Source organism: Delphinapterus leucas, chromosome 10 (assembly GCF_059928025.1).
Source record: "Delphinapterus leucas isolate spDelLeu-1000000601 "Yukka" chromosome 10, BTC_Dleu_Yukka2, whole genome shotgun sequence".
Taxonomy (NCBI): domain Eukaryota; kingdom Metazoa; phylum Chordata; class Mammalia; order Artiodactyla; family Monodontidae; genus Delphinapterus; species Delphinapterus leucas.
The window spans coordinates 32,622,829-32,647,539 of NC_143138.1; the positions used below are offsets into that span (position 1 = coordinate 32,622,829).

At 52.3% G+C, this 24,711-nt stretch overlaps 2 protein-coding genes across 6 annotated transcripts in view; both read right to left on the minus strand.

Annotated features, from left to right (window-relative positions):
• CUL9 (cullin 9) overlaps positions 1 to 10,233 on the minus strand; it is a 38,255-nt gene extending 28,022 nt beyond the window's left edge. For both annotated transcript variants that reach the window (XM_089918699.1, XM_089918698.1), the window contains exons 1-8: positions 7,816 to 10,233; positions 7,106 to 7,260; positions 6,271 to 6,783; positions 5,616 to 5,751; positions 5,269 to 5,462; positions 4,588 to 4,987; positions 3,978 to 4,170; positions 450 to 657 (exon numbers count right to left, since the gene is read on the minus strand). In XM_089918699.1, coding sequence (XP_089774825.1) covers positions 450 to 657; positions 3,978 to 4,170; positions 4,588 to 4,987; positions 5,269 to 5,462; positions 5,616 to 5,751; positions 6,271 to 6,783; positions 7,106 to 7,260; positions 7,816 to 8,530 — 2,514 coding nt within the window. In that variant the 5' untranslated portion in view covers positions 8,531 to 10,233. The remainder of the gene's footprint in view (positions 1 to 449; positions 658 to 3,977; positions 4,171 to 4,587; positions 4,988 to 5,268; positions 5,463 to 5,615; positions 5,752 to 6,270; positions 6,784 to 7,105; positions 7,261 to 7,815) is intronic.
• Positions 10,234 to 10,930: 697 nt separating this feature from the next.
• SRF (serum response factor) lies at positions 10,931 to 20,542 on the minus strand. 4 transcript variants are annotated; one of them, XM_089918702.1, is made up of 8 exons: positions 20,373 to 20,542; positions 19,564 to 20,020; positions 17,671 to 17,937; positions 15,936 to 16,197; positions 15,253 to 15,372; positions 14,012 to 14,203; positions 13,545 to 13,621; positions 10,931 to 13,319 (listed from the first exon to the last, which is right to left on the minus strand). In XM_089918702.1, exons 1-8 carry the CDS (start codon positions 20,525 to 20,527, stop codon positions 13,224 to 13,226), a joined length of 1,626 nt encoding a protein of 541 aa, XP_089774828.1. In that variant the 5' UTR covers positions 20,528 to 20,542; the 3' UTR covers positions 10,931 to 13,223. The 4 variants fall into 4 exon arrangements, with proteins under 4 accessions (XP_089774828.1, XP_022437664.1, XP_022437663.1 ...); XM_022581956.3 differs by lacking the exon at positions 20,373 to 20,542 and adding an exon at positions 18,577 to 18,651 and having other exon boundaries at positions 19,564 to 20,344; XM_022581955.3 differs by lacking the exon at positions 20,373 to 20,542 and having other exon boundaries at positions 19,564 to 20,344.
• Between the last annotated feature and the right edge of the window lie 4,169 nt (positions 20,543 to 24,711).

Below are 24,711 nucleotides of genomic sequence, written 5' to 3' on the forward strand. Positions count from 1 at the left end.
TGGTGAGGAGGTAATTTCTGTGTACCGGTACCACTCAGACAAAAGGGTTAAAAAATACTCTGTCACATCTAGAAATTTAGTCTTTAATCAGACACCTAGCTGTAACTAAAAAGCCATGGGAAAGTCAGCATACCTAGAAATTCAACCTGACCTTCTCTCCACACCTCTTCCCCCTCCAACATTCTCCCCCTTGGCAAGTGACCACCTCATCCATCCCTGCTGCTCAATTTTCAACCTGGGAGTCATTCTCAAAAACATCCTTCTCCCTTGCTCCAAATACGCATTCAACCTCCAAGACTGTCCAGCTGGATCTCTTCCATCCACCTGCATCTTTCCATCCCAATGTCTCCTCCTTGTCCGAATCACCAGAGAACCTCCTTGAGATCAGCCACGCCCCCAACCTGCCCACCCTGCCCATCACTCTCCACCCTCAGGCCCGGTCCACTCACCGCCAGCCCTGCCTGCTGCACCAAGACAGAAGTCTTATATTCTTGCATGCAAACCAGCACAGCGTAGATGCCACCCTCCCTGGCGAAGAGTGGACGCCACTCGTGCTTGGTCATGAGCAGGTAGAGGAGGCGCAGGGCCAGCACCACCACCATCTTCTCTCCCACCTGGTTGGTCAGCAGCTCCACCAGCGTCTTCACTAACTTCTCTCTGAGAGAGAAGAGACATCGGGGTTCCCCATCCCAAGAGTCATGTCTGATTGCCTGCCCGCCCAACCCTGTCCACCAAGATCCAGTCCATCACCCCCCACCCCCCTCCATCCTACTCTCCCTGCCTCAGTCCCAGTCCTGCTGCCCTCTCCTCTGCAGTCTGTCTCAGGCTCTTCACCTCATCAAGTAGGGAGTACTGCAAAAAGGTTATGAACTCTGGTTCATCTTTTCAAATAAATCTATAAATTTAGTATAATGCTAATCAAAATGCCCAAAAGGTTTAAAAAAAAAATGACAGGCAGGTTTAGGTATAGGACGAGAAAATGCAAGAATTGTCAAGAAATGTTTGGAAAGAAATAATTGTAGACTTGCCTACTACTTATCAAAATATAAACTTACAATAATTAAAACTCTGGAAACAATACAGGGTAGCCAAACAGATGAATAGATGAGAAGAGAGATAAGGGTAGCATCTCAGACAGTGAGGACAGGAAGGACCATACAAAACGTGAGGCAGAGACATGTGGCTATCTATCTGAAAAAACGAAGGCTGGAGCTCTGCTTCACTCCATTTGCAAAAATAAACCACAAACAGATTTTAAAATAAACATGAAAAGTAAAATCATAAATATTTTTAGAAAGTAAAAGGAAATATTTTTATAATCCTAGAATGGAATAGACCCTCTTAAAACCCAGAAGCCATTTTTTAAAAGTTGAAAATATAGCAACATGAAAATCTGAAACTTCAGCATAATGAAAGATACTACCCACAAAATTAAGAGCCCAGCCACATAAGCTAGAGAAAGGGTCCAGTGGAAATGCTGATCTGAAGGGAAGGAAGAAGTGTCTCCAGAGTTCCTAGATCACAGTGAGCATCACAAGAGGAAAAAAGCCGGGACTGACATTTTTCTCCACAGTGACAGAGATGTATATTGAGGAGGTGGCCTGGGAAATAGGAACGAAAGGAGGACAAAAAGAGAAATTCTGGGAAATAAGGCAAATAAAAGCACTGAGAAAGTTCTGTGTTTATCTCTGTCTTTTTTGTTGTCACTGTACTGGGGTCTCGAGGTCCAGAGGTCCTGGGGTCCATAGAGCCCTAACTCGACCAGGTGCCAATGGGGACCAGCGGCCAGAGTGCTAACAGCCCCTCCCCATGTAGAGATGCTTTCTGTCTTCTCTCATGAGCTTTATGATGACTACAACGTGAATCGAAAGTGCTTTAGATATATATCCCTCTCTGTAGCCATGATTTACTACAAACAAGTTAACATACATATGAATGCATCTGAACATGAATAAATAAATATAAATAAGGATGTTTACTAAAATGTTAACAGTAACTATCTCTGCATAAAGGGTTTTCAGATGATTGTTATCCTCACAATTTTCTATTTTTCTTACAGTGAGCATGTATTTTATATTCAGAAAATTAAGTTAATATGATTTTGAAAGAAAAAGACAAGCAAAATATTTGAAACAGAAGTAATGGATTAATATCCAGAATATCTGTAAATTTAAAAACAGGTTAAGACCAGGGACTTCCCTGGTGGCACAGTGGTTAAGAATCCACCTGCCGATGTAGGGGACACAGATTCGTGCCCCGGTCCGGGACGATCCCACATGCCGCGAAGAGGCTGGGCCTGTGAGCCATGGCCGCTGAGCCTGCGAGTCCAGAGCCTGTGCTCCGCAACGGGAGAGGCCACAACAGTGAGAGGCCCGTGTACCGCAAGAAAAAAAAAAGAAAAAAAAGAATCCGCCTGCCAGTGCAGGAGACACAGGTTCGATTCCTGGTCCAGGAAGGTCCCAAATACCGAGGAGCAAGCCCGTGCACCACAACTACTGAGCCTGCGCGCCACAACTACTGAGGCCCGTGCACCTAGAGCCCGTGCTCCGCAACAAGAGAAGCCACGGCAATGAGAAGCCCATGCACTGCAACAAAGACTAGCCCCCGCTCGCCGCAACTAGAGAAAGCCCACAAGCAGCAACAAAGACATAACACAGCCAAAAATAAATTAACTAATTAAGAAAAATACATTAAAAAAAAAGACTAAGACCCAATAAGAAAGTGGGCAAAGGATAAGAATATTTATAGCAGAAGAAATACAATGCATGCAAATATGACTAACTTCTCTAGAACTAAGAAATTAAAACGAGGTACCAATCACTTCAAATTTTGCCAACCTGATAGATTTAAAAAATGATTAATATCCAGTACTGGCAGATGTGAGGAAAAACAGATCGATTAGAACAGTATTTGAGAGAACAGACTTGTGGTTGCCAAGTGGAGGAGGAGAATGGTGGGGGGAAGGATTGGGAGTTTGGGATTAACAGAGGCAAACTCTTATATATAGAATGGATAAACAACAAGGTCCTACTGTATAGCACGGGAACTATATTCAATATCCTGTAATAAAACATAATAGAAAAGAATATGAAAAAGAACATATATATGCATAACTGAATCATTTTGCTGTACAGCAGAAATTAACACAACATTGTAAATCAACTATACTTCAGTAAAATAAAATTTTTAAAAAGAATGCTATATTTGAACTTGGGTATAATCATACTGCAGAGTCCGAGGCAGTAGTGAAGAATGAGGTAGCGACATGTGGACTGACATACTGAGTGTAGACCTACTGCATGCAGGGGGAAAGCTGCAGAAACAGGAAGAGTGAGATCACATATACGAAAACACAAACTCAGAAAACACACTAACAAATGTCAATCTCTATAAGGTCTGAAGGATATGTGCTGGGACATGACAACAGTGGTAAAAACGGACCTTGCCTTTTCATTCTGGTCTTTCATACGCTTTAGATCTTTTAAAATAAGAATGCAGTTGTGTATTATTTGTATAACTAAGAAGTATTTAAAATTCTTTTAATAGATAGAAAGTAGGGAGGGGGGAAAAAGAGGGGAGAAAAAAGAAAAGAAAACTCAAGCTCAAAAGCCAAAAGGACCTAGATTTGAATCCTGGCTCTGTTATCTGTGAAACTGGGCAAGTTACTTAAATTCTCTAAGCCTCAGTTCCTGACCCACACAATGGATAAGAACAGCATCAAGTTCTCCTCTGGAGATAGAAGGATTTAATGAGAGAATGCTTATAAAATTTTAAGCACAAGGCCTGGCACTGAACAAATGCTCCAAGAATATTAACCATCGTTAATATTCCACCCTCCTGCTCAGCTACCCCTCAGGCTGACCCTTCTTTCCTCCTAGCCTTTCTAACTCTTGATCTCATAGCTCCTTCCCTCCCCAACCATCCTCCCCCACTGACAGCTTAAACCATAACCCCCTCCACCTCTCCACGGTTCTAACCTTAGGGATCTGTCGGGACTGACCAGAGGGTGGTCCCGTTCAGTGACTTCCTCCACGGCCTGAGAGAGGGCATAGAGTCCCGAAAGCTGCAGATTTGTGTCCAAGCTGGATATCTGCACAGTGGCCACGACCGCTGCCACATGCTGATCCAGGGAACTGCGTGGCCCAGGACCCCGCAAGGCCCTAGCCATTTCTGAAAGCGGTGAGGGAAAGGCAGTGCCTTCAAAAAGCTGTGGCACCTTCACGTTGGAAGTCTTTAAAGGTCAAGTCCAGTTATCCTACTGACATTTTAACGCACTGTTCACTACTGTAGCTTGCACCTAGAACTTTCCCAATTCTGTGTGAGGGATTTAATAGTCAAGCAATGAAGATGACAGTACTCTGGAATATGGACCCTCCTTTTCCAGGGATACTGAAGAAAGGGAGCTGTGATCAATTACCGATAATCAAGGTCGAAGGAAGGAAAATGGATGCACGCTTCTAAAGCATTTTCCCATACAAAAGTGACCTCCGTCCACGGCTTGCCCTCTGCCCTGACTACCCACTTCTCTGGGGACCACCGGGGACTTGCTCCAACCTCTTTGCCCTCCCCTCCCACCACCTGACTCACCACCGGCTGCCTCCTTCATCTCGGCGGGCAGAGCTATCCCCTCAGTCACCAGAAGCTGGTTAAACAGCTGTGAATCACTCTGCGCCATGGGGGGCTCAGTTCTCCCCCTGGCAGGCTCTGCCTCTAACTTAAGGGGCTTTGCTTTGGGGGACTCAGCCTCTTCCTCTGAGAAGTTGGCCTCTGACTTGGACTCCTCTTCCAGAACTGGAGAACTGGAGTGACTTCGTGAAGACGACGAGCTGCTCAGTGCCTTGGGTGGCAGCCCATACTTGGTGTAGATCTGAGAGTTGAGCAGGTCGCTGAGGGCGCTGCCCTCAAACCGATTACTGAGAACCTGCAGCAGACCCTCAGCCATCGCTATGGGCACGGAGATTTCACCTAGGGCCTTCTCACCCAGGGTCTGGCAACAGAATGGTATGTATTTTTTAGGAAGGAGCAGACGCAAAGGCCTTGGGGACAGGAACAGAAGGGCGGCCACCTCCCACCGTGCCTTGCACACCTGCTACATACTAGACCCTCCCAGCATTTGCCTCCTCCCCCAGCAGGACCCCCCCCCCCCCGCCGGGCTCTCTAACCTCTCGCTTCAGCCTTCCCCTAGGCAGTCCCATATGGCAAACTACCTTAGAGGATCCCGCCTCCAATGCCATTGCAAACCCCCCAGGTATCACAGGCCTGTAATACCTCATCCAGGTTCTCCCGAAGATTCTGGAAAATTGGCTGCTGCTCACATACATCCAACTTCTTGATGAAGAAGAGGAGCTCCCACCACTCAGCCTGGGTCAGGTATCCCAGTTCCTCGTTCTTCTGAGGCTCGGGTTGGAGGTAGGGCAAAGAGTAGAGCCCATCCACCGGCTTCCAGTCCCAGGAGGGAAGTGCTGAGGAGACAGGCATGAGGGGCCTCAGCTCCACCAGGAACAGACTGAATTTCTGAATCTGTGGGGCAGTTCCTGGTCGGGAAGGGCTTCATTCCAGCCACTCCTCCTCTGTTCAGAGACACGACGTCCATGTCCCCTCCCTCCACGGCTCACCTGTGCCCAACACAGCAGTCCCCGCCCCCTTCTCCACAGCTGCTGAGGCCATATCCTCAGCAGTTTCCTCGGGGCCCAGGATCTCCAGCATGTGCCAGTGCACCCAGTAGGTACGGCCCGTTGACTGCCAAAAGACCTAGCATGGAGGGAGAAAGAAAGAGAGAAGACAAGAGGGCTCAGCCCTGTGAACCCTGAGCTGTGCAGGCTGGAGAAGACATGGCTGGACCCAGACCTGGGCACACAGTCCTCAGGGGCACACCTGGCTAGGCTTGGGAAACCTCCGTTCAGCAAAAGGCTCCCTTCCCCTACCAGGCAGGCCCTGCCTCTCATCTCTTCCTAATCCGGATGGCCTCCGCGCCCACACTCCCTCCTAGCCAGCTCCACTGGTGGGGGTCAGGGTGTGTGAACATGTCAGCTCTGCTTCCTGGGTGGGAAGGAAGAACTGTTTCCTTGACCTCACAGCCCACCCACTCCTGCCAGATTTTCTCAGCCTTCCAAACAGCCCCCCTCTCCACCACTGACCCCCTTTAAACCATTCCAATTTTCTTGGGGTTTTCTCCTTGGGTGGCCTGCAGGAGTCCCCTGTGTGGATGCCCCAGCTATGCCCCACCCAACACAGACCCCCAACGGTGGCCCGCCACCGCACTCTGCTCACCTGCACAGGGGGCACGCCATTGTTGCTCTGCCGGAACTCGCCCTCGTCCCCGGCACTGATCTCCTCGTAGTCGTCCAGCATCCGCACTCGCATGCCCGGCTGCAGGGTCTGCTGCACGTACTCGCCGTAGCCACTACGGCTAGAGAATCCAGCGCGCTGGCGGAAGGCCCGCCCTTGCCTCCTGGGGGTGGCGACGTTGGTGGGGAGTAAAAGGCTGGGGCCTGAAATGCCGGGCTGAAAGATGGACCGGGTTGGCCGGGGTGGCGATGCGGCCTGTTCACTGAGGTTCCGGGCCCAGCCCATGTTCCGCACGAGCTCTGAGATGAGGTTGCCCACAGCCATACTGAACTCCAGCTCCCGCTGCCCCCGGCTTTTCTCCCGGCCAAAATCCTCCCTTGAGGGTCGGGAGCCTCGGTCTCCAGTCCCTGGCTCTGGACTGTTATTCAGCTGATCCAGCAGGGAAGTGACACATAGGTATCGTTTCACCAGGGAGAAGAGCAGCTTTCCTGGGATCTGGAGGACACAGTCCATGGTGTAGGCTCCTCTTCTCCCGGCTTTAGCCCCTCTCCTTTCCCCTCAATATCACCCTCTCCAGAAAAAGATAAAGGCCTCATCCCCATACCTGTAGTTCTCAAACTGTGATTTATAGAAGAAACACACAAGGAGTACCCTAAAACAGAGATTCCTGATTCTCATCTCAGAGATTCTGAGTGGGGAGGGTAGCACGAGCCTTCATTTTAATAAGCTCCCCAGGCTGACGCAGTCCTGTACCACATTTTCAGAAATGATGCCATAGGCCTTGTACAAAGCATTTCCCCCACAGCTGCCAGGGTACCTGAGGCAGATGAATGCCCTCAAAGGCCATGCAGTGCTCCTCAGAAGACGTGGTCTCTGCAAACAGCTCCAGCAAAGTATAGCGGCTGTCAAAATCCATGTGCTGCTCGATGCCATCTTGCTGGCTCAGTGACAGAAGGACGTGAGCCCGACTCCCTGTAATCCACACCCAATCTGTATTTTCTCCTCAATCCCCACTACTTACCCACTGCCTTCCCCCAGACTCTCTATCCCCTACCCCCAGAGGCTTTCAAACTTCTCTGTGACTGAGACTCACAGGAACACACACATTTTACATGGTAACCTAATACAAGTGTACACATATGAAACCGAAACATATATTTTAGGTTACAAAACCTACACTACTAAGTGCCATGTACTGATGTGTTACATTTTAAAAAATGTTGGTTATAACCCACCAAACTGATTTCATAACCAACTAACAAATCTCAAACCAGTTTAAAAATATAAACTTATTCCCTTCTCTTCTCTGCCACTGCACCGAGAATGGACAGATAAACCAGGTGCTATCATTTTATCCTGTTTACGCACCTGTGATAGCTTAGTTTATATTTTTCCCTTTGCAATGAAACTGATGTCCACCAAATACTAGGTATTCTTACAGAGCTGGGAAATCCCTCCTCTTCCTGTTCTTACTCCTGTAGCCTCATTCTCCCCAGTGTTTACCTTCTTCCCCTGGCTGTCTCTTACCAGCATCATGGGCTGCCAGCGCCTGCAGCATCTTGCCCGCACTCCGACGGATCTGAGGCTCAGGGTTGCACAACATGTGCATGAGCAGGTCTAGGGCGCCTGTCTCCCTGAAGACACCAGTGAGGGGCCCGATGCTGGCGTAGGCGCTGAGCACGTGGATGGTGTGGAGCACAGCGGCCGTGAGGCTCGAGGTCCCACCTTCTGCCAGCTGCCTGGCAGCCCTGCGCACCAGCGCCCGCACATCAGCCTCCATCTCTCCCATTGCCACATCATCCAGGCCTCCCGGATCTCGGGGAAAGCTTCCAGAACCCCCAGCTGTTTCATGCTGAGGTCCCTTAGGTAATGCCCGCTCACCTAACAACATGGGGCAGTTGGCGTAGACCTCGGGGGCTGACAGCCACATGAGGATGTGCTCTGCCTTGCCCTCTTCCACACCCACTCTTCCCACTTCCTCACACTTCAGGACACTCCATCGGATCAGGTATTCAGGACGCCCATCATGCCCAGGCCGCTGTCGAAGAAGTTCTTCAGGATATGCTTGCAGCCGGGGCCCCAAGGGCACCATGAGGTCCCCAGGGCGCCGTTCCCCCACCATCCTGACTTCCTGGGACACACAAGGAGAAAGACAGAGGCTGTGTTGGAAAGGGAAAAGGCTACGTGAAGGGGGTGGAATCTTGAGGCGTAGACAGGGTGGGTGGTGATTGGTAGGTTGCATGGAATTTAGAGGCCAAAGAGAAAAGGCCAAGAATAGGATGGAATGAATAACTTGAACACACTTTGGGATTTATAAGAGAAGGAGAATGGAGTGAAAAACGGCGATAGAAAGAAATGAAAAGATTTAAGAAATAGAAGACATTACAAAAGAGTATGAGAAGAATAAAAGGCAAGGTAACAAGAAGAGTTGACAGTTAATCAGGACAATTTGGGCAGAACAGTAGGGTGGCTGAGGGGTACAGATCAGGACTTAGAAGGATGACACGGGTGAGCAGGTAGGACAGCAGCCTGTGAGACAGTGGGGCCAGAACAAGCCAGGAAAGTCAGGATGGGGAAGTGGCAGGACAAGGAGTATAAATGACAGGGTAAAACTGGACTGTGGATATAAAAGGGTGGGCCACGGCAGACACAGAGAACAGAGATGAAAGGAGGCCCCCACGTGCAGATGGCTGGATGGGAAAGGGGTATGAGAATATTGTGAAAGGGGGAGGGGACTAGGGGGCCAAGTAAAATCATGGGAGAAAAAAACCAGGTCCCACCCTGCACTTATGCAATAGGTACGGTGAGGCTCTAAGTCAGGTAGTTATAGACAGAGGTAGTAATCATGGAGTTGAAGGCTAGGGAATGAGGTCAGGAGACAGTAGAGATTCTAGAGAGGCAATATATCAACAGTACAGATTCAGAGTCAGATAAATGGGACTCTGAATTCTGGCTCTTTCACTTACTGTGTGCATGCTTTTGGACAAGTTACTTAACTTCTACGCCTCAGTCCCCTCCTCTGAAAGATGGTAATAATATTCATACCCAACTCACGAAGTTGTTGTAAAAACTAAAATCACTACATAAAGCATTTAGAACAGCCTCTAACATACAGTGAGCGCTCAGTAAACAGAATCTAATATTATTATTCTTAGAGGAGAAGGTAGGATCAGTCCCCAGATAAACGGAACGCTGTTAAGCCAGAAAGGATTATAAATACGTGTGGGGTGATGGCTATGCTAGTGGTCAGGGAACACTATGAAGCAGTGGGGGACAACAGGGAATGATGAGGATAAGAACGGAGGATAAACCAAGATGAAGAAATGGTGATCAGGGCAGGGGTCATGTTGGGGTACAGGGATAGAAGATGAGAATAGAAAGCGTGAAGAGGAGGGGAAACATGGGATGTGGACCTCGATGGGGGTAGGGGTCCAGTCAGCATGGGGGGCAGGACAGGGAGGTAACCAGAGATGTGCGATGGACAACTGAGGAGCAGAGTGAAGTAACACCATCGGAAACGCCTAAATGGGGGGGGGGAGGGAGAGCTTAGAACAGGAGCAATAAACTGAGGTGTGGAGTCGAGGTCTGGATGCGGGGATGAGACAGCAGGTAGGCGTAGGTGGCAAGATCAGGCCCGAGCTTGCAGGCCCAGGGGCCGCAGAGGAGGCCCGTATCGCCACAGGAACGGGCTTGGGGGGCGGGGTGAGGATGGAGAGGCGCGGTCGCAGGAGGCTGACTGGTCCGAACGAATCTCAGCAAGACCTGGCTCCTATCGTCAGCCCCACGGAGAGTGGGCAAGGGACCGGGGAGGGAACTAGGCAGGGACCGGGCCGTCGCAGAACTCTCCTCTCACCTCCCACCGCCCGGCTCGGCCCTGCTGGGACACAGCGCTGGTCCTGCCGTCCCGGCCCCGCCGTCCTGGTCCCTCCGTCCTGGCCCCGCCGTCCTGGTCCCTCCGTCCTGACCCCGCCGTCCTGGCCCCGCCTCCTCAGCAGCTCCCTTCCGGGTCACGTCGCGAGTGCACGCACTGCCGGGCGGCTACGGGTCCCACCGCGGCCCACAGCCGAGCGCGGCAGCAGCGCAGCGCGCAAGCGGAGCATGCGTAGTACTCGGGGGCTGCTGCGCTGGGGCGAGCGGCCGGGGGAGGGGTGAGTGGGCGGTTGCCCGCGGAGCCCGGGGTAGTGGTCACATTGCTCTTTTCTCAGCAGCCGTAGGCAGCCCTTTCCATCCAATATCAACTTTGAAGCCCTCCCTCCCCTTCACTACGTCTGCCTTCCTCATCCCCCACTGAAACTCACACTCCCACCCTAGGGCTTTCCTCTTATGTTGCACTAGGTCACGTGGCCCTGAGTTTCCCAAACCCGATGCTTTGGATTGGTTGCGTCACTTTTCCTATTAATTAAAATTGCTCCTCTCTGTGTTGACCTAAGCACCTAGCACAGCTGGGGCCAAAGATAAATGCCCGAGCCCCCCCGGAAATGTTCCTCAAGTATAATCCTAGAATTTCAACAGCCCAAAGCAACCCTTAGCATTTCATCAAACAGACAGGCTTGCTTCTCAGAGCAGCAACTTTTGGGGTTTGATTCATGTTCACACCTCCCTCCCTCCAATATGGGAAAACAAAGGCAAAGACCCCACAGTCTGTGCACAAAAATGATACATTTATTGAAAGAGTATTTTTTCTTAATACAAAAGAAAGCTCTGTACATAGGACTGTGACCATGTCCACTATTCCTGGGTCAGCATCCCAGGGAAGTAGAAACCACTAACATACACACCCCACATTCACACACACACATTCACTCAGGCACACACACACACCCCAGAGCCACCAAGGAAGGGAAACACCAAGGGTCGCTGCACATATAAATGCCACCTCATCCCTGACGCACACATGTTCTCCCAAGGCCACGCTCACACAACACACATTATAAGCACTTTGCCTGATTCACTCACTGGGTCTGTCTTTTGTGGGAAGGAGAGGAGGAATTCATCAAGGTCTCCTCCCCTGGGTGAGAGGGGGGAGTGAGTGAGTGATGGTGGAGTGAAAACAAGAGCAGAGAAAAGGGGCTGGGCAGTTACAGACCTGAGTCCCAAGATCCCCCACTCTCTAGCCCCTGATTTGCCATGCCCCAATCTTGTAAGCCACCCATAAGCCCCCAGCTACCTCCAGGAGAAAGCCAGAAAGATGACTTCCATCTTGGCACTCCGAACTGGGGCAAGACAGCAACGGGGGTTAGAGGTTCGGAGGTTCTCAAACATGTCGGCAAATCACCCCCTTGATAACTAGGCTGTGCGTAAAAATTTCCCCCACCCCTTCACCTAATCACAGAAGCAGGCTTGTTCCTACTGAAGGCAGTCCTAAGGGGTTAATAAAACTCCACTCCACCGCTGCCCTGTTCTGAAAAAGCTCCCTCTCTGGATACAGGTGGTAAAGGTAGGCTCTGACACAGGGTAAAAGACCCTCCCCCTATGTTGGCCCACCCTCAAGGTCTACCCCAAAGCAGGTAGAGGGGGTGGGGCACGGCCCCTGTACAAATTACATAAATACTGAGGTTACACTTAGAAAAATAAAGTCATTTTCTTCAAGGCTTTTTGTCTTAATTTTAAAAAGTTACAGTAGCTGCTCACTCCCTGGGAGAGCTGCCATTTCTGGCTCCCCTATCCCCACACTCAGCCCAAGAGCTGCTCCCATTTCTTCTGCCCCCCCATTCCTGCCTTCCGCCCCCTCCCAGACCCCACCCTGCTCACTGCAACTTGGGCCCCAGGCAGCTGCAGGCCTGGGGGCACACAAGGCTGCAATGCCCATGCGTGTGGCACAAATGAAGTCGGTTGCCTCTGACACCCTCCCACCCCCATCCCCACATTTGGTCTCCCTTTTCCCTCTCCCTAGCAACAGCCCCGAAGGACAAAAAGAGGCCCAGAGCTGTGGGTCACCCTCCCCACCCCGTTGGGGCATGGCCTGAGGGCCCCTCCCCCGGGTTTCTCCTGGAAACAACCCAGGACCGGGTGATCCCAGCATCTCCCCCATACACTGGCGGGCCCCAAGCTCATGGGGCAGCTCTGTCCCCAGAAGCCCAGCCAGCTCCAGGGAGCCCCAGGGCTCCCCAGGGAAGGGGAGCTTGGCCAGGGAGGGGGACGAGAAAAACGCCATAAAAAAAAGTTAAATATTTTAAAAATATATATTTATAGATTTGTTTTCACTTCGTCTCCTCAAATAAAAAGTTCAAAATCAACTTTAAGTAAAGCAGCTGGGAGGACGGGGGGGGGGAAGACAGGGGGAGAGGGAACACCGGTGGTTCCCTCCAACCCAGTAGCCCCCGGAGTTCCGAGGGGAGCGGCTGGGCAGGGCAGGTCACCCCAGGAATCTGCTCCGTGCACAGGCCCCGCTACTCAGGAGCTGCAGGGGCCACAGGCACGGGCAAGTCTTGAGGGAAGAAGCCCCATCTCCCCAGCTGGCTCCCTGAGGGGCAGGGTTAGGGCTCTTTTGACCCAGCCTGTGGCAGACGCAGAGCTGACGTGGGGTCAGCAAGGAGGCTGGGGAGAGGACCCCGACTGCTTCCTCAGGGGGACACAGTGCCTCGTCCCACAGAGACCTGTGTGTGGGAGGGGGAGCACGGTCCCATTGGGTAAGCTAATACTCATGGCAAACACGGAGCCAAGCTGGCAAGGGGAGTCTGAGGAGGCAGGACAGCCCCACCATCAACAGAGATGGGAGGTGGAGCTAGAAGGAGGGGAGGGTGAGGGAGGATGGGGTGGAGGGCAGGCTGGCCCATTTCTTTGGCTGGAGTGAGAGGGCTCAGTCCTGTGGCTGCCCACTGCTCCTCCCCGCCTCCCTCCTGCGGCCCGTCAACGTGTGTGTAAAGAAAACGTGAAAAGGCAACAATAAATAAGTGGTGCCGTCCCTTGGGCCATCTGTCCAGGGCGGCAGCGGATCAGTCACTCTTGGTGCTGTGGGCGGCATCCAGGTTCACCACCTGTAATTCGGTGAGGTTGCTGCTGCTCCCGGCCTGCTGCCCTATCACAGCCATCTGGAGGGAAGGGGATGTGTGAGGAAGACGTAGGGGGCTGGAACTGACCAGCCAGCTCAGGCTGCCCCCTGCTCACCTGCCTGCCTGCCCACCACACAGGCCTGACCAGGAAAATGGATAGGCCTCTCGGCTAAGGATCTTGGCTTGGACCACCCAGTAATGGAATCCCTGAGGTCAAGATAAAGAAGGGGCTGGCTGACTGGGGTGAAAGGTGCCCCCACCTACCTGGTGAAGCTGAACTGCAGAAACAGGGATCTGCACTGTCCCAGATGGCGCTGTCAGGAACACCTGGGGGACGCCACCTGCATTAAAAAGCCACAGGAGAAACTCAAATCACTTGCTCAAGAGAAACTTCCAGATCTTGGAGGTGTGGTGATAAATGCACAAGTGACTGGGTGAGTCTCAGATGTAAGTGCCCAAAGGTAAGTGTCCAAATGTGTCTAAGTATGTATGTGGGTGTGGGTGTTCAAGTGTGCATGAGTGTCCAAGTGGACAGCCTGGGTGCTGGAGTATGTGTGCAAGCATCTGTAAGTGTGTGTAAATGTGTAGGTATATGTGTGAGCACCTGGTTTGGGTATATGTGAGTGTGTGCATCTGAGTTGGGGGAGGCATTTGAGTGTGTGTGTGTGTGTGTGTGTGTGTAAGGGAGGAAATGGCCCTCCTTTTGGCAGCCCTGCCCCCCCAAAACTCACCTTGCTCCTGGACCTGGCTGTGGGACACCTGCATGGTGGATGGTGCCTGGGAGAAGGCATTGAGCACGGTGAGGCTGCCATCAGCCAGGCCCGAGGTGGGTGCATACATCACTGCATGGGGGCTGGGGTACATCATGTGGCCTCCCACAGTTGTGGGCACAGATGACGTCATGATGGTGGCGGGCAACGTCACTGGCAAACACAAACACCCGTCAGGGAGGTCGGCACTGGTCCATATTAACATCCCCCATCCCACCCCCGGGAACCCCAGGCCTCCGGAGCCCTCTTGCCATTTCCCAGGTCAAAAGCTAGATAAAACTTATTCCTCGGTTCCCTGTCATCAACTAAGAATATCCTTATTTTTTCTTGAACACAACCACACCAACCTTTAAGTGTATCCTATCACATCGTTCTATTCCATTATCTATCTGCTCTGTTCCAAGACCCCAAGGCCCTGGGAAAAGCAAAGATTACAATGACTGACCCAACCCAAGGAAACTCAGATACTCTTCTTTTAGAGAGCTCCCTCATCCCGTTTTTCACTTGTTCTCACTCCTCTTCCCTCTTCCTCAACATGTGGCTAACAGATTCAGCTTTTAAATAAGCACTTCTCCAAAGTTAACGTGCATACAGTCACCGGGGGAACTTGTTAAAAGTGTGGATTCTGATTCAGTAAGTTTGGGGTGAGGCTAAAGAGTCTGCATTTCTATCAAGCTCCCAGGTGATGCTGTGATACTGGTCCTCTTTCCACAGACCAAACTTCGTGTAACAAGGTTGCAAATAACTTAAAGTACTTAAAAGTACTTTTATTTTGAAAGTGTCTCGTCATTTCTGAAATGACTAGAGACACAGAGGGGAATTATGGTTACTCAAAACCTAGAACACCCTCCCACAAGGAGACAACTACTCTAGAAGTCCTTCCTGGTAATTGAGCAAACATGTCTTTGGGCAAGTAACTTCTCCTTTCTGGGCCTCAGGCTTCTCACCTAAGTAAGGAGTGTAGCTTCAATGGTCCCTAATTTCTTCCTGAAATCCACAGCCCTACTGCAGGGCAGGAGTCAAAACCCAACCATCCTCACCTGACTTTCTCATAAGGATTAGGGTAAGGGTTAACCCAAAAGCCTCAGTCTCCACATTAAGAAATTCTCTGACCTTAGTTATGGGATGGATACTGCTGGGCACCTGCTGCTAGGCCTCATGAAGGAGGCAGAGCAGGGAGGTGACAGAGCTTCGAGCTATACCTGTCCCGCTGGAGGAGGTCTGCGTGAGGTCTGTGCTGCTGTCGCGAGAGGGAGACGCTTGCTGTGGGGCCTGGTGCACCTGAATGGCCTGCACTGGGACCTGCTGGGCCACTGCCCCACCTATGAGACACAGAGACTTACTCGTGCTCTGTCCTACCCAGCCACCACCTGCACCAAGCACCCTCAAACACCCCCAGGCCCAAGGTCTGGCATTCTATCCCCGACTCCCATCACTATCTTTCCTGGGAGCCAAAGAGGCCCTTCATGACCAGAATCTTGTCTCCAGGGGCTTCCACACTCTGCTCTTGCCCTTCCCTCCTCCTCCTGCCCTAGGCCCTGACTCTACCCTCTTCAGTTGACACAGGAGCAGGCACTGACCCATCAAGGACATGATCTGCCTTCCAGTCAAGGTAAGGAAGTGGTAGAATGTCTGCTGTCCTTGTGGCAATGGAGGCACAGGGCTGGCTTGCTAGACAAGGCCGGAGCATATGGCTGAAACTTACTGACAAGGATAGTTCAAGTCCCAGTGGGGAGGGACCCAGTGCCTACCAATGGGACATAAGAGGCTTCTCTCAGGCTCTGGCCCCTGTTCACCCTCCCTCCTCCTGAGTGAGGAAATTCATTCTCCTTGTGTCAGCCCTAAACCCACTCTCAGCATGCTCAGTTTGCCCCTTGTGACTCACCAGGCATCAGGGTGAAGCTGGTAGGCAGCTGCATGAGGCCCCCAGAGGAAACAGGGCCACTGCCTGCACTCTTCAGCACAGTCCCGTTGGCACTGCTGACAGCACTGGGGCTGACGCTAGCAGACACTGGTGCCAGGTAGTTGGTGATGGGAAAGGAGGGGCCGCTGCTGACTTGCATGGTGGTAGAGGTGCTGGGTGCTGTCTGGATGGTGGAGGTGGTACCCGGCAGGTTGGTGACAGTAAAGGCCGGTTTCAGTGTATCCTACACCCAGAGTAAAGATGGAGTGGTGAGCCTCTACCAGACCCTGTCCCTTCAAGAAACTGTGTGGGTTGACAGCCCAGAATGGAACCAGTGTGCTTGCGTTCAAATCCCAAGTCCACCATTTACCTGCAGCCTGACTCTTAGACAAGTTATTGAGCTGCTGAGCTTTTTTCTTTAGTCTTCTGTCTGTAAAAGAAGGATAATACCTACCCCATAGGTGTTGTGAAGATTAAAGAGGTTAACATATGTAAAACACTTAGAATAGTGCCTGGCTCATAAAAAAAAGCAGTATTTGCTGCTCTTATAATGATGACAATGATAATGTCACCTGAGGTCTGTTCCCAGCTCTGGCAATGATATCCTGTGTGACGCTTGGAAAACCTCTTCTTTCTAAGCCTCAATTTTCTTCTTCTGTAAACATGAGGGGGCTGGGCTACTATGTCATCCTTAAAAGGGTCCTTCCAGATCTGAATTGCCAGGCTTCTGAGACAGGGACCGACAGTTTTTCAGGGAATTTAGGGTTTGAGAGCGATCTTGGGGGTTTGGCAAGGAAGCACCAAAAGAATTTATTCGTTCAGCAAAATTTCATGGGAATAAATTAGCCCTACTGCTAAAAGAGTGGGGAGCCTAGAGCACTGACTCGCCCCTCAGGGAGGCTTTGTTCTTAGAAGAGGAAGGAGGAAGCCACGAGCTGAGAACCAGGCCCAGAGAACTGAGGGGGCTCCGATACTGGAGCTGGGTCAGCGCGGGATGTTTGCTAAGCAGTGGAGCTTGAAGCCCCTGATTGGCGAAGGCGTTGCTAAGGCAAACAGTGCTGCTTCCTCCGATTGGCCAGTTAGTGAAGGGCCACACAGAAGGTGGAGCTCCCCAGAGCAGCAAGGGAGGAAGCTCCGCCCCCTCTCCTTACCGGGAAAAGGAAGGGGGAGGCGTAACCACGGCTGGCATCCCTAGCAGCCGGGCGAATACGCTCCCTAACGTGCGCAGACCCGGACATCCTGAAGAGGCAGGCGGCTGGCTAGTAAGGTAGTCTCCAGCCTAGTCAGCCAGCCTGCCTGCTGACAGTGCTGGCTTCCCAGGACCCTGGAACCCATGAGCACTCCCTTCCTACTCCCCGGCCACCCAGGCGGCCAGGAGGGCAGGGCTAAGCGACGCCCCCGCCCCCAGCAGGGAGACAGCTGGCGGGAGGAATGCAAGGGCCCTGCCAGGCAGGCGGGCTGCAGGCGGGAGGCCGGCGTGGAGCCGGAGCCGGCCTTATATGGGCACGGAGGCCGCCCGCTTATCTAGGGGGCCAGCCTCCTGTCAGGATAGAGAGGATGGACACCTGTATCCTAAGATGCGGGGCACTAACCCGGCTCCACTCCACATCAGTAGGCACCTATCCACCGGTCCTGGGCGAGGGAGAGAGACCCCTTCCCCTCTCTGCCGGTCAAGTCCCTCCCCTTCCTTCCCCTCAGACAGGGGACCCAAACACACCTTGGTCTCCCCACTGCTGTCGGACTCCGACACCTGGTAGGTGAGATCTGTTTCTTCAAAGCCCGTGGCACTCATTCTCTGGTCTGTGGTGGGGTCTGAGCGGGGTGGAGAGTCTGGCGAGTTGAGGCAGGTCTGAATCAGTGCCTTGCCAGTCTCACTGGTGATCATGGGCTGCAGTTTGCGGGTGGCAAAGGTATACACATGGCCTGTCTCACTGGCCACCAGCAACAGCACCTGTGTCCCTGTCAGCGTGGACAGCTCATAGGCCTGGGGGTAGGGGGGGGAGATGGGTAGGTCAGCAAAACTTTTAATCTCTACCTTCCTTGGGTAGTGGGAAAGAGAGGGAAGTACACAGTGATCTCAAGCCCCCACTCCCATAATTACCTTCCTCTCCAGTGACTCTATAGGGGTCTTATCTGAAGGATATCTGAAGGTGAGCTGAAGAGTAGAAAAACCCCATGCTTCTCTTTTGAGGAACAGCCTCACTGACCTGCAGATACCCCAAGCAAATAGCCACAGCTCCCGGTGACAGAACATATAACACCTCAGCAGACATGGAGGGGCCCAGGTAGCTGCTCCTCACTACAGCTTGGTGCCCAGAGCCTCACAAAGAGATGGCTCCCACTACGTCTTCACTGTCAGAGGGACCAGGATGAAGTCGCTACTACACTGGAAGTCACATAGATATTAGGGATAAGGGGCCACCTAAGCTCTAAAATGTCCCATGTTTCTTCCCAGAAACTGCACAGGCACTAACCTGTTGCCATTTTGTCCTGCTCTATAATACTCTGCTCCCCCTTTTCTCTTTCTTTGTCTTGATTCAACAGTGTCTGGAATGAGGGGAGATGGCAGCTAGATTAGCAGCTACTACCCTGCCATAAACCCAGGAAGGGGACCTTCACAGACCTTCAAGGATGGCCCCATAGGTAGCATCCTCACTCCCAACAAAGTTCCACAACCCACTGGAAGCAGCCTTGGTTTCTATATGGGATAAATATAAACACCGGCCAATGTTCCCAGAGTTCTAGCTTCTTGTTTCCCAGTTCCTCTGCTTTCATCCCTTCCCATATCTTCTATACTCCAAGACAACTCCTTTCCTCATCCTTTTCACTGGATAATCAGCTAGAAGAGGAGGCATTTCTAGGTACCTCTGCAAACCTTCTCCCCAAACTCCATGCACAGATTTTTCCCTAGGGCTGGAAATCCCACTTGTTCCAAGGGCAAATGGTTCTGAAGCCTGTCCTGCAGGGAGTATGCCAGCTTCCAGTGGATGCACGGAAGACACATGGCCATCTCAGGACTTGGTTTCTGATGCTTAGGGCAGCATCAGTTCTCCTGCCCTGCTCCCTTACCTGGGGCTCTTAAGCCCCATTCGGTCATCAGCCCTGCCCATCCTTCCAGCCTGCACTACTCTAGTGATGCCCACCTTCCTCCCACACATGTTCGCTCATTGTTGTTATGCAGCTCCAACCTCCTCACCCCCATACCTTCTCTTCTCCCTGCTTTTCCGGCGCCTTCCCCCCAACACCAGAGCGCACTGGACCTACTGACCCCCGGGTCTCATTAACCACCTAACGGGCAGCCCCGCAGCCTCCCATTACCACTCCTCACTCCTCCGCTCTACGAGGGCCCCGTTCCTTTCTGGCGCCCGTCACTCCCACCTCGGCGCCTTTCCTCTCTTTTCCGGACGTTCCCGGCATCTCCCCTCTCCCCATATTTCCCTGGCGGCCCCTCCCCTTTCACCCTCCTGGGGCAAAAGCCATCCCTTCCCACACACCTCCTGCGGACTCGCCGCCTCTCACCTCCGCCTCGGCTCTGTCTCCTTCCCGGGCTCCCCTTGCGCGTCCCCACCCTCCCGGTCTCCCGTGGCCAGCCAGCCTCCCGGCCCGGTACCTTCTTCATGATGCCCGTCTTCCTCTTGCTGAAGGTCGTGTAGCGCCGCAGCTTGTTGTCGATGAACTCCATCTTGATCTTCACGCGGCCCCGAGTCTTCTTACCCGGCTTGGCGCCGCTCACTGCGCCGCTCACCGGCCCGTAGCCCCCAGTGGCCGCCGCCGCCGCCTCGGGCCCACCGACCACCACGCCGAGCTCCATCTCGCTCAGGCTCCGCTTCAGGCCGCGCCGCTCCGCGCCCAGCTCCTCCTCCTCGCCCGACTCCGAGTCACCCTCGCTGCCGCTGTAGAGGGCCCCCGCGGTGGGCGCCGGGGTGGTTGTCGCTGCTGCTGCAGCCTCCCGCTCAAGGCGGCCCGGGCCGAGCCCCGCGCCGTTCCCGGGGACCCGGCCCCCGTTAGCCCCGCGAGTCCCGCCGCCGCCTCCACCGCCTGGCCGCCCCGTCGGGGTCCGGTTCAGGCTGCCCCCCAGGGCCGAGCCCCGGCCCAGCGCCGCCGCGGCCCCAGCTTGGCTCGGTAACATGGCGCTCAAAGTAGGAGGGCGGACGGGCAGTCAGCGAGGAATCGGTGCCGCCGCCGCCGCCGCCATCGGCTTCCCGGCTCAACCCGGCGCTCCCGCTGCTGCTTAGTGCCGCCGCTATCGCTGCCGCCGCTGCCGCTGCTAACCCGGGGCCCCTGCACGCCCGGGCCGACCTGGGCCCTCACTTTCCTGCCCCTGTGGCCCGGGTTGCCCCAGGCCGCGCGGAGCGCCCCCTGTCCGTACTCTAGGGCTGCGCGCCCGGCGGCCGTCAGCGTCCCCCGGGGGGCAGGGGCTGCTGGCCGCGGCCGAGACGGCGGGTGGAGGGGGCCGGGACCACGCGCTGGTGGCGAGGGATCCCCCGACCCTTCCCCCCATATAAAGAGATACAATGTTTCCTTTTATGGCGAGGCCGCTCCTTATATGGTGAGCCCCTGCACCCCCGCCCCATTGGTCCGCGGTTCCAGCACCTCCGCTCCCCATTGGCCCACAGGGAGCGCTTATTTGCATAGACATACCGAACTCGCTGCTGTCATCACGCGTCAGACGGCAACTCCGAAAGGGGAGGAGCCGACGCCTCTTAAAGGAACAGGAGAGGAGATACGACTCCGCCCCCCTGACCAGAGAATGGTAGAGAATTGGGGGGAACCTGTGGCAGAGGAAGCCTGGAAGAGCACTGGAGCGCAGTCTTGCGGAGGAGAGGGAGCGGTACTGGGAACCCGGAGCTGGAAGGGCTGGAAGCTAACACTGGGATAGTCCCTGAGTGGGTTGTGCGGATTGCAGTAAATGATTTGCAGCCCAAATTCCCAGGGACTGCAGGGATTAGAGCATTTCCCCACGCCTTCCCGAGGGAGTCAAAGTTACTGACGGAGCAAAGGGGGCTTGTGTCCCCGCTGTCTACACTCTTCGCCCTGCGGCCTCTCTGCTCCACCGCTTCCCCTCCCCCCCCCACCACTTCCTTTCCCTTTCCCTCTCTTTTCAAGGGGACGACACTTTCCCACCAGGCCGGCTCCCCGGTCCTCATTCATCATTCTCTATACTGGTTTGGGGGGGGGGGGCGGGGATCTTTGGCAGACGTACATCTGGAAAAGACCGGGGGAGACAGTCGGCCTCCCGGTCCCCAATGGGGGCAGGGAGGAGAGATGATGATCTGTAAAGACTTCCAGCTGCGGCCTGGGCTGGGGGAGGGGGTGGTCGCGGGGATAAAGCCCACCCCTCAACCAGTGCAAAGGCCTGGGAAAAAGTGTAGCCGGACAAAGTTTAAGCAAGCAAGCAAGTGCATGCGTCACACACACACACACGCGCGCGCGCGCGCGCCCTTCTTTTGAAAGCCAAGCAAAGCCCATAGGAGGAAAAAAAAAAAGTGGAGTGCTGCAAAACCCAGGTTCAGGGTCTGGGTCTGGCTCTTAGCTCCAAGGCAGTGCGAATAGCTTGAGCTTTACTATTACAGAAATTATTAAAATCTGGAAGCTGCCTCTTCCCAGCCCTGTGCCTGGAAACAAGTTTTTGACCTCTCCAAACTCCACATTACTCATTGTCGGTATGAGGTCCTTAAAAAGATTAGATGAGATACAAAGTGCAGTGGTGGTGTAGTAGGTGGTTAGGGAGTTAATCACCTTGTCCCTCGGATGAACAGCCTCTTGCGTTTAAGGGGATGGCATAGGGTGATGGTTCCTGCCTTAAAAAGTGTTATGAAGATTAAATAAAGCAGTCAGTTGTGAATAAAGTGGTAGTGATAGTGAAATCAATTTAGTATACTGCAACCAGCATTTAAATTAATAAAGTAATGGCTCTCAAAAAAAAGAGACAAGAGTAAATATTGTTGCATAAAACTTTTCTTTGCATTATTTTTAGTTTGAACCATAAAAAATTGCCATTTTATAGGTCAAGAGGGTAGGATACTGTCAGGTTCATATGATTCAATGTGTGTATACTGGATGACAACGTCAAATGCATTTCTTACTGTGAGTCGCAATCCAAAGACTGAAAAATACTGAAATAAAGTATGTTCAAGTGATTTGTGAGATATCATGTGTGTATATATACATACATATACACATACATACTAAAAACATGGCTTGTTCATCAAACCCCTAAATACAGGAATTAAGAGCCCTCCTCTCCCCGCTTTCCCAATAGTTTTCTAAAGAGGTTTTTTTTCCCCTCTTTTCCTAATTTACTCTGCACAACAGGTAGTTAAACATATGGAATGTGTTAGCTCAAGAGGAAGAACAGGTCAAATAGATAAATAGGTTCCAGACGGGCTTCAGGGGCCACAAACGTTTGCTTGGGATTTGTCTAAGCCACACAGTCAAAATCACAGCCATTGGGGTTCATTCTTGCCTGGCTTCTAAAGACTTTTCCATTTGAAAAACCTACTTTAGACACGCAGGGTGGACAGCCCTAAGCGGTGGCACTCCACTCAGCAGAGGACGACAGCCGTCTGCCACGTCCGCAGGGAAGGGGGTCCAGGATGACAAAAGTACTCAGCTTCCCTTCACAGAGGCTGCCGTCTCTCCCAGTTCACCGAACCCCAGGGCAATTGCACAGCAGCATTAGTGCCACAGCTCCTTCACAGCCCTTTATCACCGGCGGGGGAAGGGGGCACCACCCTACCCACACCACATTACTGCAGGCTCAGGAAACAACACTGCTGACGTGGATAGTTACAATCAAAAACTGGCTCATAGGTGTGTCTTCTTTGGACCATAGAATATTTTAAAATCAGGAGATTTTACATAGAAATCTGATTATCTGGCCTCTCTCAAAAAATTGGAATTTTTAGCAACCCCGGGCCTACATGCCTGCAGAAGCCCAATATTATGGAGCAGAGTTGAATGGTGGCCAGAGAAGAGGCATCTGCTCCCAGGTTCACTATAGACTCTGCACAGCCCACTGAACTCAGATAAGTCCCCTGCCTGGCCTCCCTGGAATGTGAGTTTGGTGCTTCTCCGATAAGGCCTCAATCGCAGTAGCCCCCTGTCCATCCAGACCATGAAGGACCTCCAGAAGGGCATCAGATTTTCAGCCAGATCCCCTCATTCTACACCATTCCCACCCTGAACTTTCTTTCTCCTGATTTTTATCACCCAAATAAAATCGGAACAAAAATTTATTACTTTTTTAAAAAATTATTTTTTGGCTGTGTTGGGTCTTTGTGGCTGCATGCGGGCTTTCTCTAGTTGCAGCGAGCGGGGGCTAATCTTCGTTGCGGTGCGCAGGCCTCTCGTTGCGGTGGCTTCTTTTGTTGTGGAGCACGGGCTCTAGGCCGCGGGCTTCAGTAGTTGTGGCACATGGGCTTCAGTAGTTGTGGCTCTCGGGCTCTAGAGTGCAGACTCAGTAGCTGTGGTGCGCGGGCTTAGGTGCTCTGCGGCATGTGGGATCTTCCCGGACCAGGGCTCGAACCCTTGTCCCCTGCATTGGCAGGTGGATTCTTAACAACTGCGACACCAGGGAAGTCCAAGATTGCTTTTAAAAAAATTGCTATCACACACACACAAAAAAATTTGTAACACTCTAAAACTGTTTTCATTGGGAAATAACCAATTAACAACGTTGTGATAGTTTCAGGTGCACAGCAAAACGACTCAGCCATACATATACACATATCCATTCTCCCCCAGACCCCCCTCCCATCCAGGCTGCCACATAAGATTGAGCAGAATTTTACACAGGGATTCTTAACTTCACATAGAAGAAAAGAGGTCTCAATGGTGATGGCAGCATTAGGGGGAATGGAAAGGTCATGAGTCAGTGTGCCCAGGAAATTTCAGGAAAAGCCACACTGCAAACACTCATCGTGCTTTCCATCAGACAAGAGGAATGTGTTTAATTTTTACTGGCGTATAGTTGCTTTACGATGTCGTGTTAATTTCTGCTGTACAGTAATGTGAATCAGTTATACGTAAAAATATATCCCTTCTTTTTTTTTTTTTTTTTGGCGGTACGCCGGCCTCTCACTGTTGTGGCCTCTCCCGTTGCAGAGCACAGGCTCCGGACGCGCAGGCCCAGCGGCCATGGCCCACGGGCCCAGCCACTCCGCAGCACGCGGGATCCTCCCGGACCGGGGCACGAACCCGCGTCCCCTGCATCGGTAGGCGGACCCTCAACCACTCCGCCACCAGGGAAGACCTATCCCTTCTTTTTTAAGAGTTCTTTCCCATTTAGGTTACCAGAGAGCATTGGGTAGAATTCCCTGTGCTATACAGTAGGTTCTCATTAGTTATCTAGTTCACACATAGTAGTGTATATATGTCAATCCCAATCTCCAAATTCATCCCACCCCCCTCTTCAGCCCTTAGTATCCATGAGTTTGTTCTCTACATCTGTGTCTCTATTTCTGCTTTGCAAATAAGTTCATTTTTTGGACTCCTTTTATTTCTTTTTCTTCTCTGATTGCCATGGCTAGGACTTCCAGAACTATGTGTAATAATAGTGGCGAGAGTGGACATTCTTGTCTTGTTCCTGATCTTAGAGGAAATGCTTTCAGTTTTTCACCTTTGAGAATGATGTTTGCTGTGGGTTTGTCATATATGGCCTTTATTATGTTGAGGTAGTTTCCCTCTGTGTCCACTATCTGGAGAGTTTTTAATCATAAAACGGTGTTAAATTTTGTCAAAAGCTTTTTCTGCATCT

Excerpts from the sequence above, each read along its gene's own strand:
- SRF (XM_089918702.1), bottom strand. The coding sequence starts at position 20,527 with ATGGGGCGGGGGTGCAGGGGCTCACCATATAAGGAGCGGCCTCGCCAT. Across the intron at positions 14,204-15,252 it reads GACCTCCTCCAGCGGGACAG|TGACGTTGCCCGCCACCATC; the intron begins GTATAGCTCGAA and ends TGTGTTTGCCAG. Across the intron at positions 13,622-14,011 it reads CAGCCAGGTCCAGGAGCAAG|GTGGCGTCCCCCAGGTGTTC; the intron begins GTGAGTTTTGGG and ends TTTTTAATGCAG.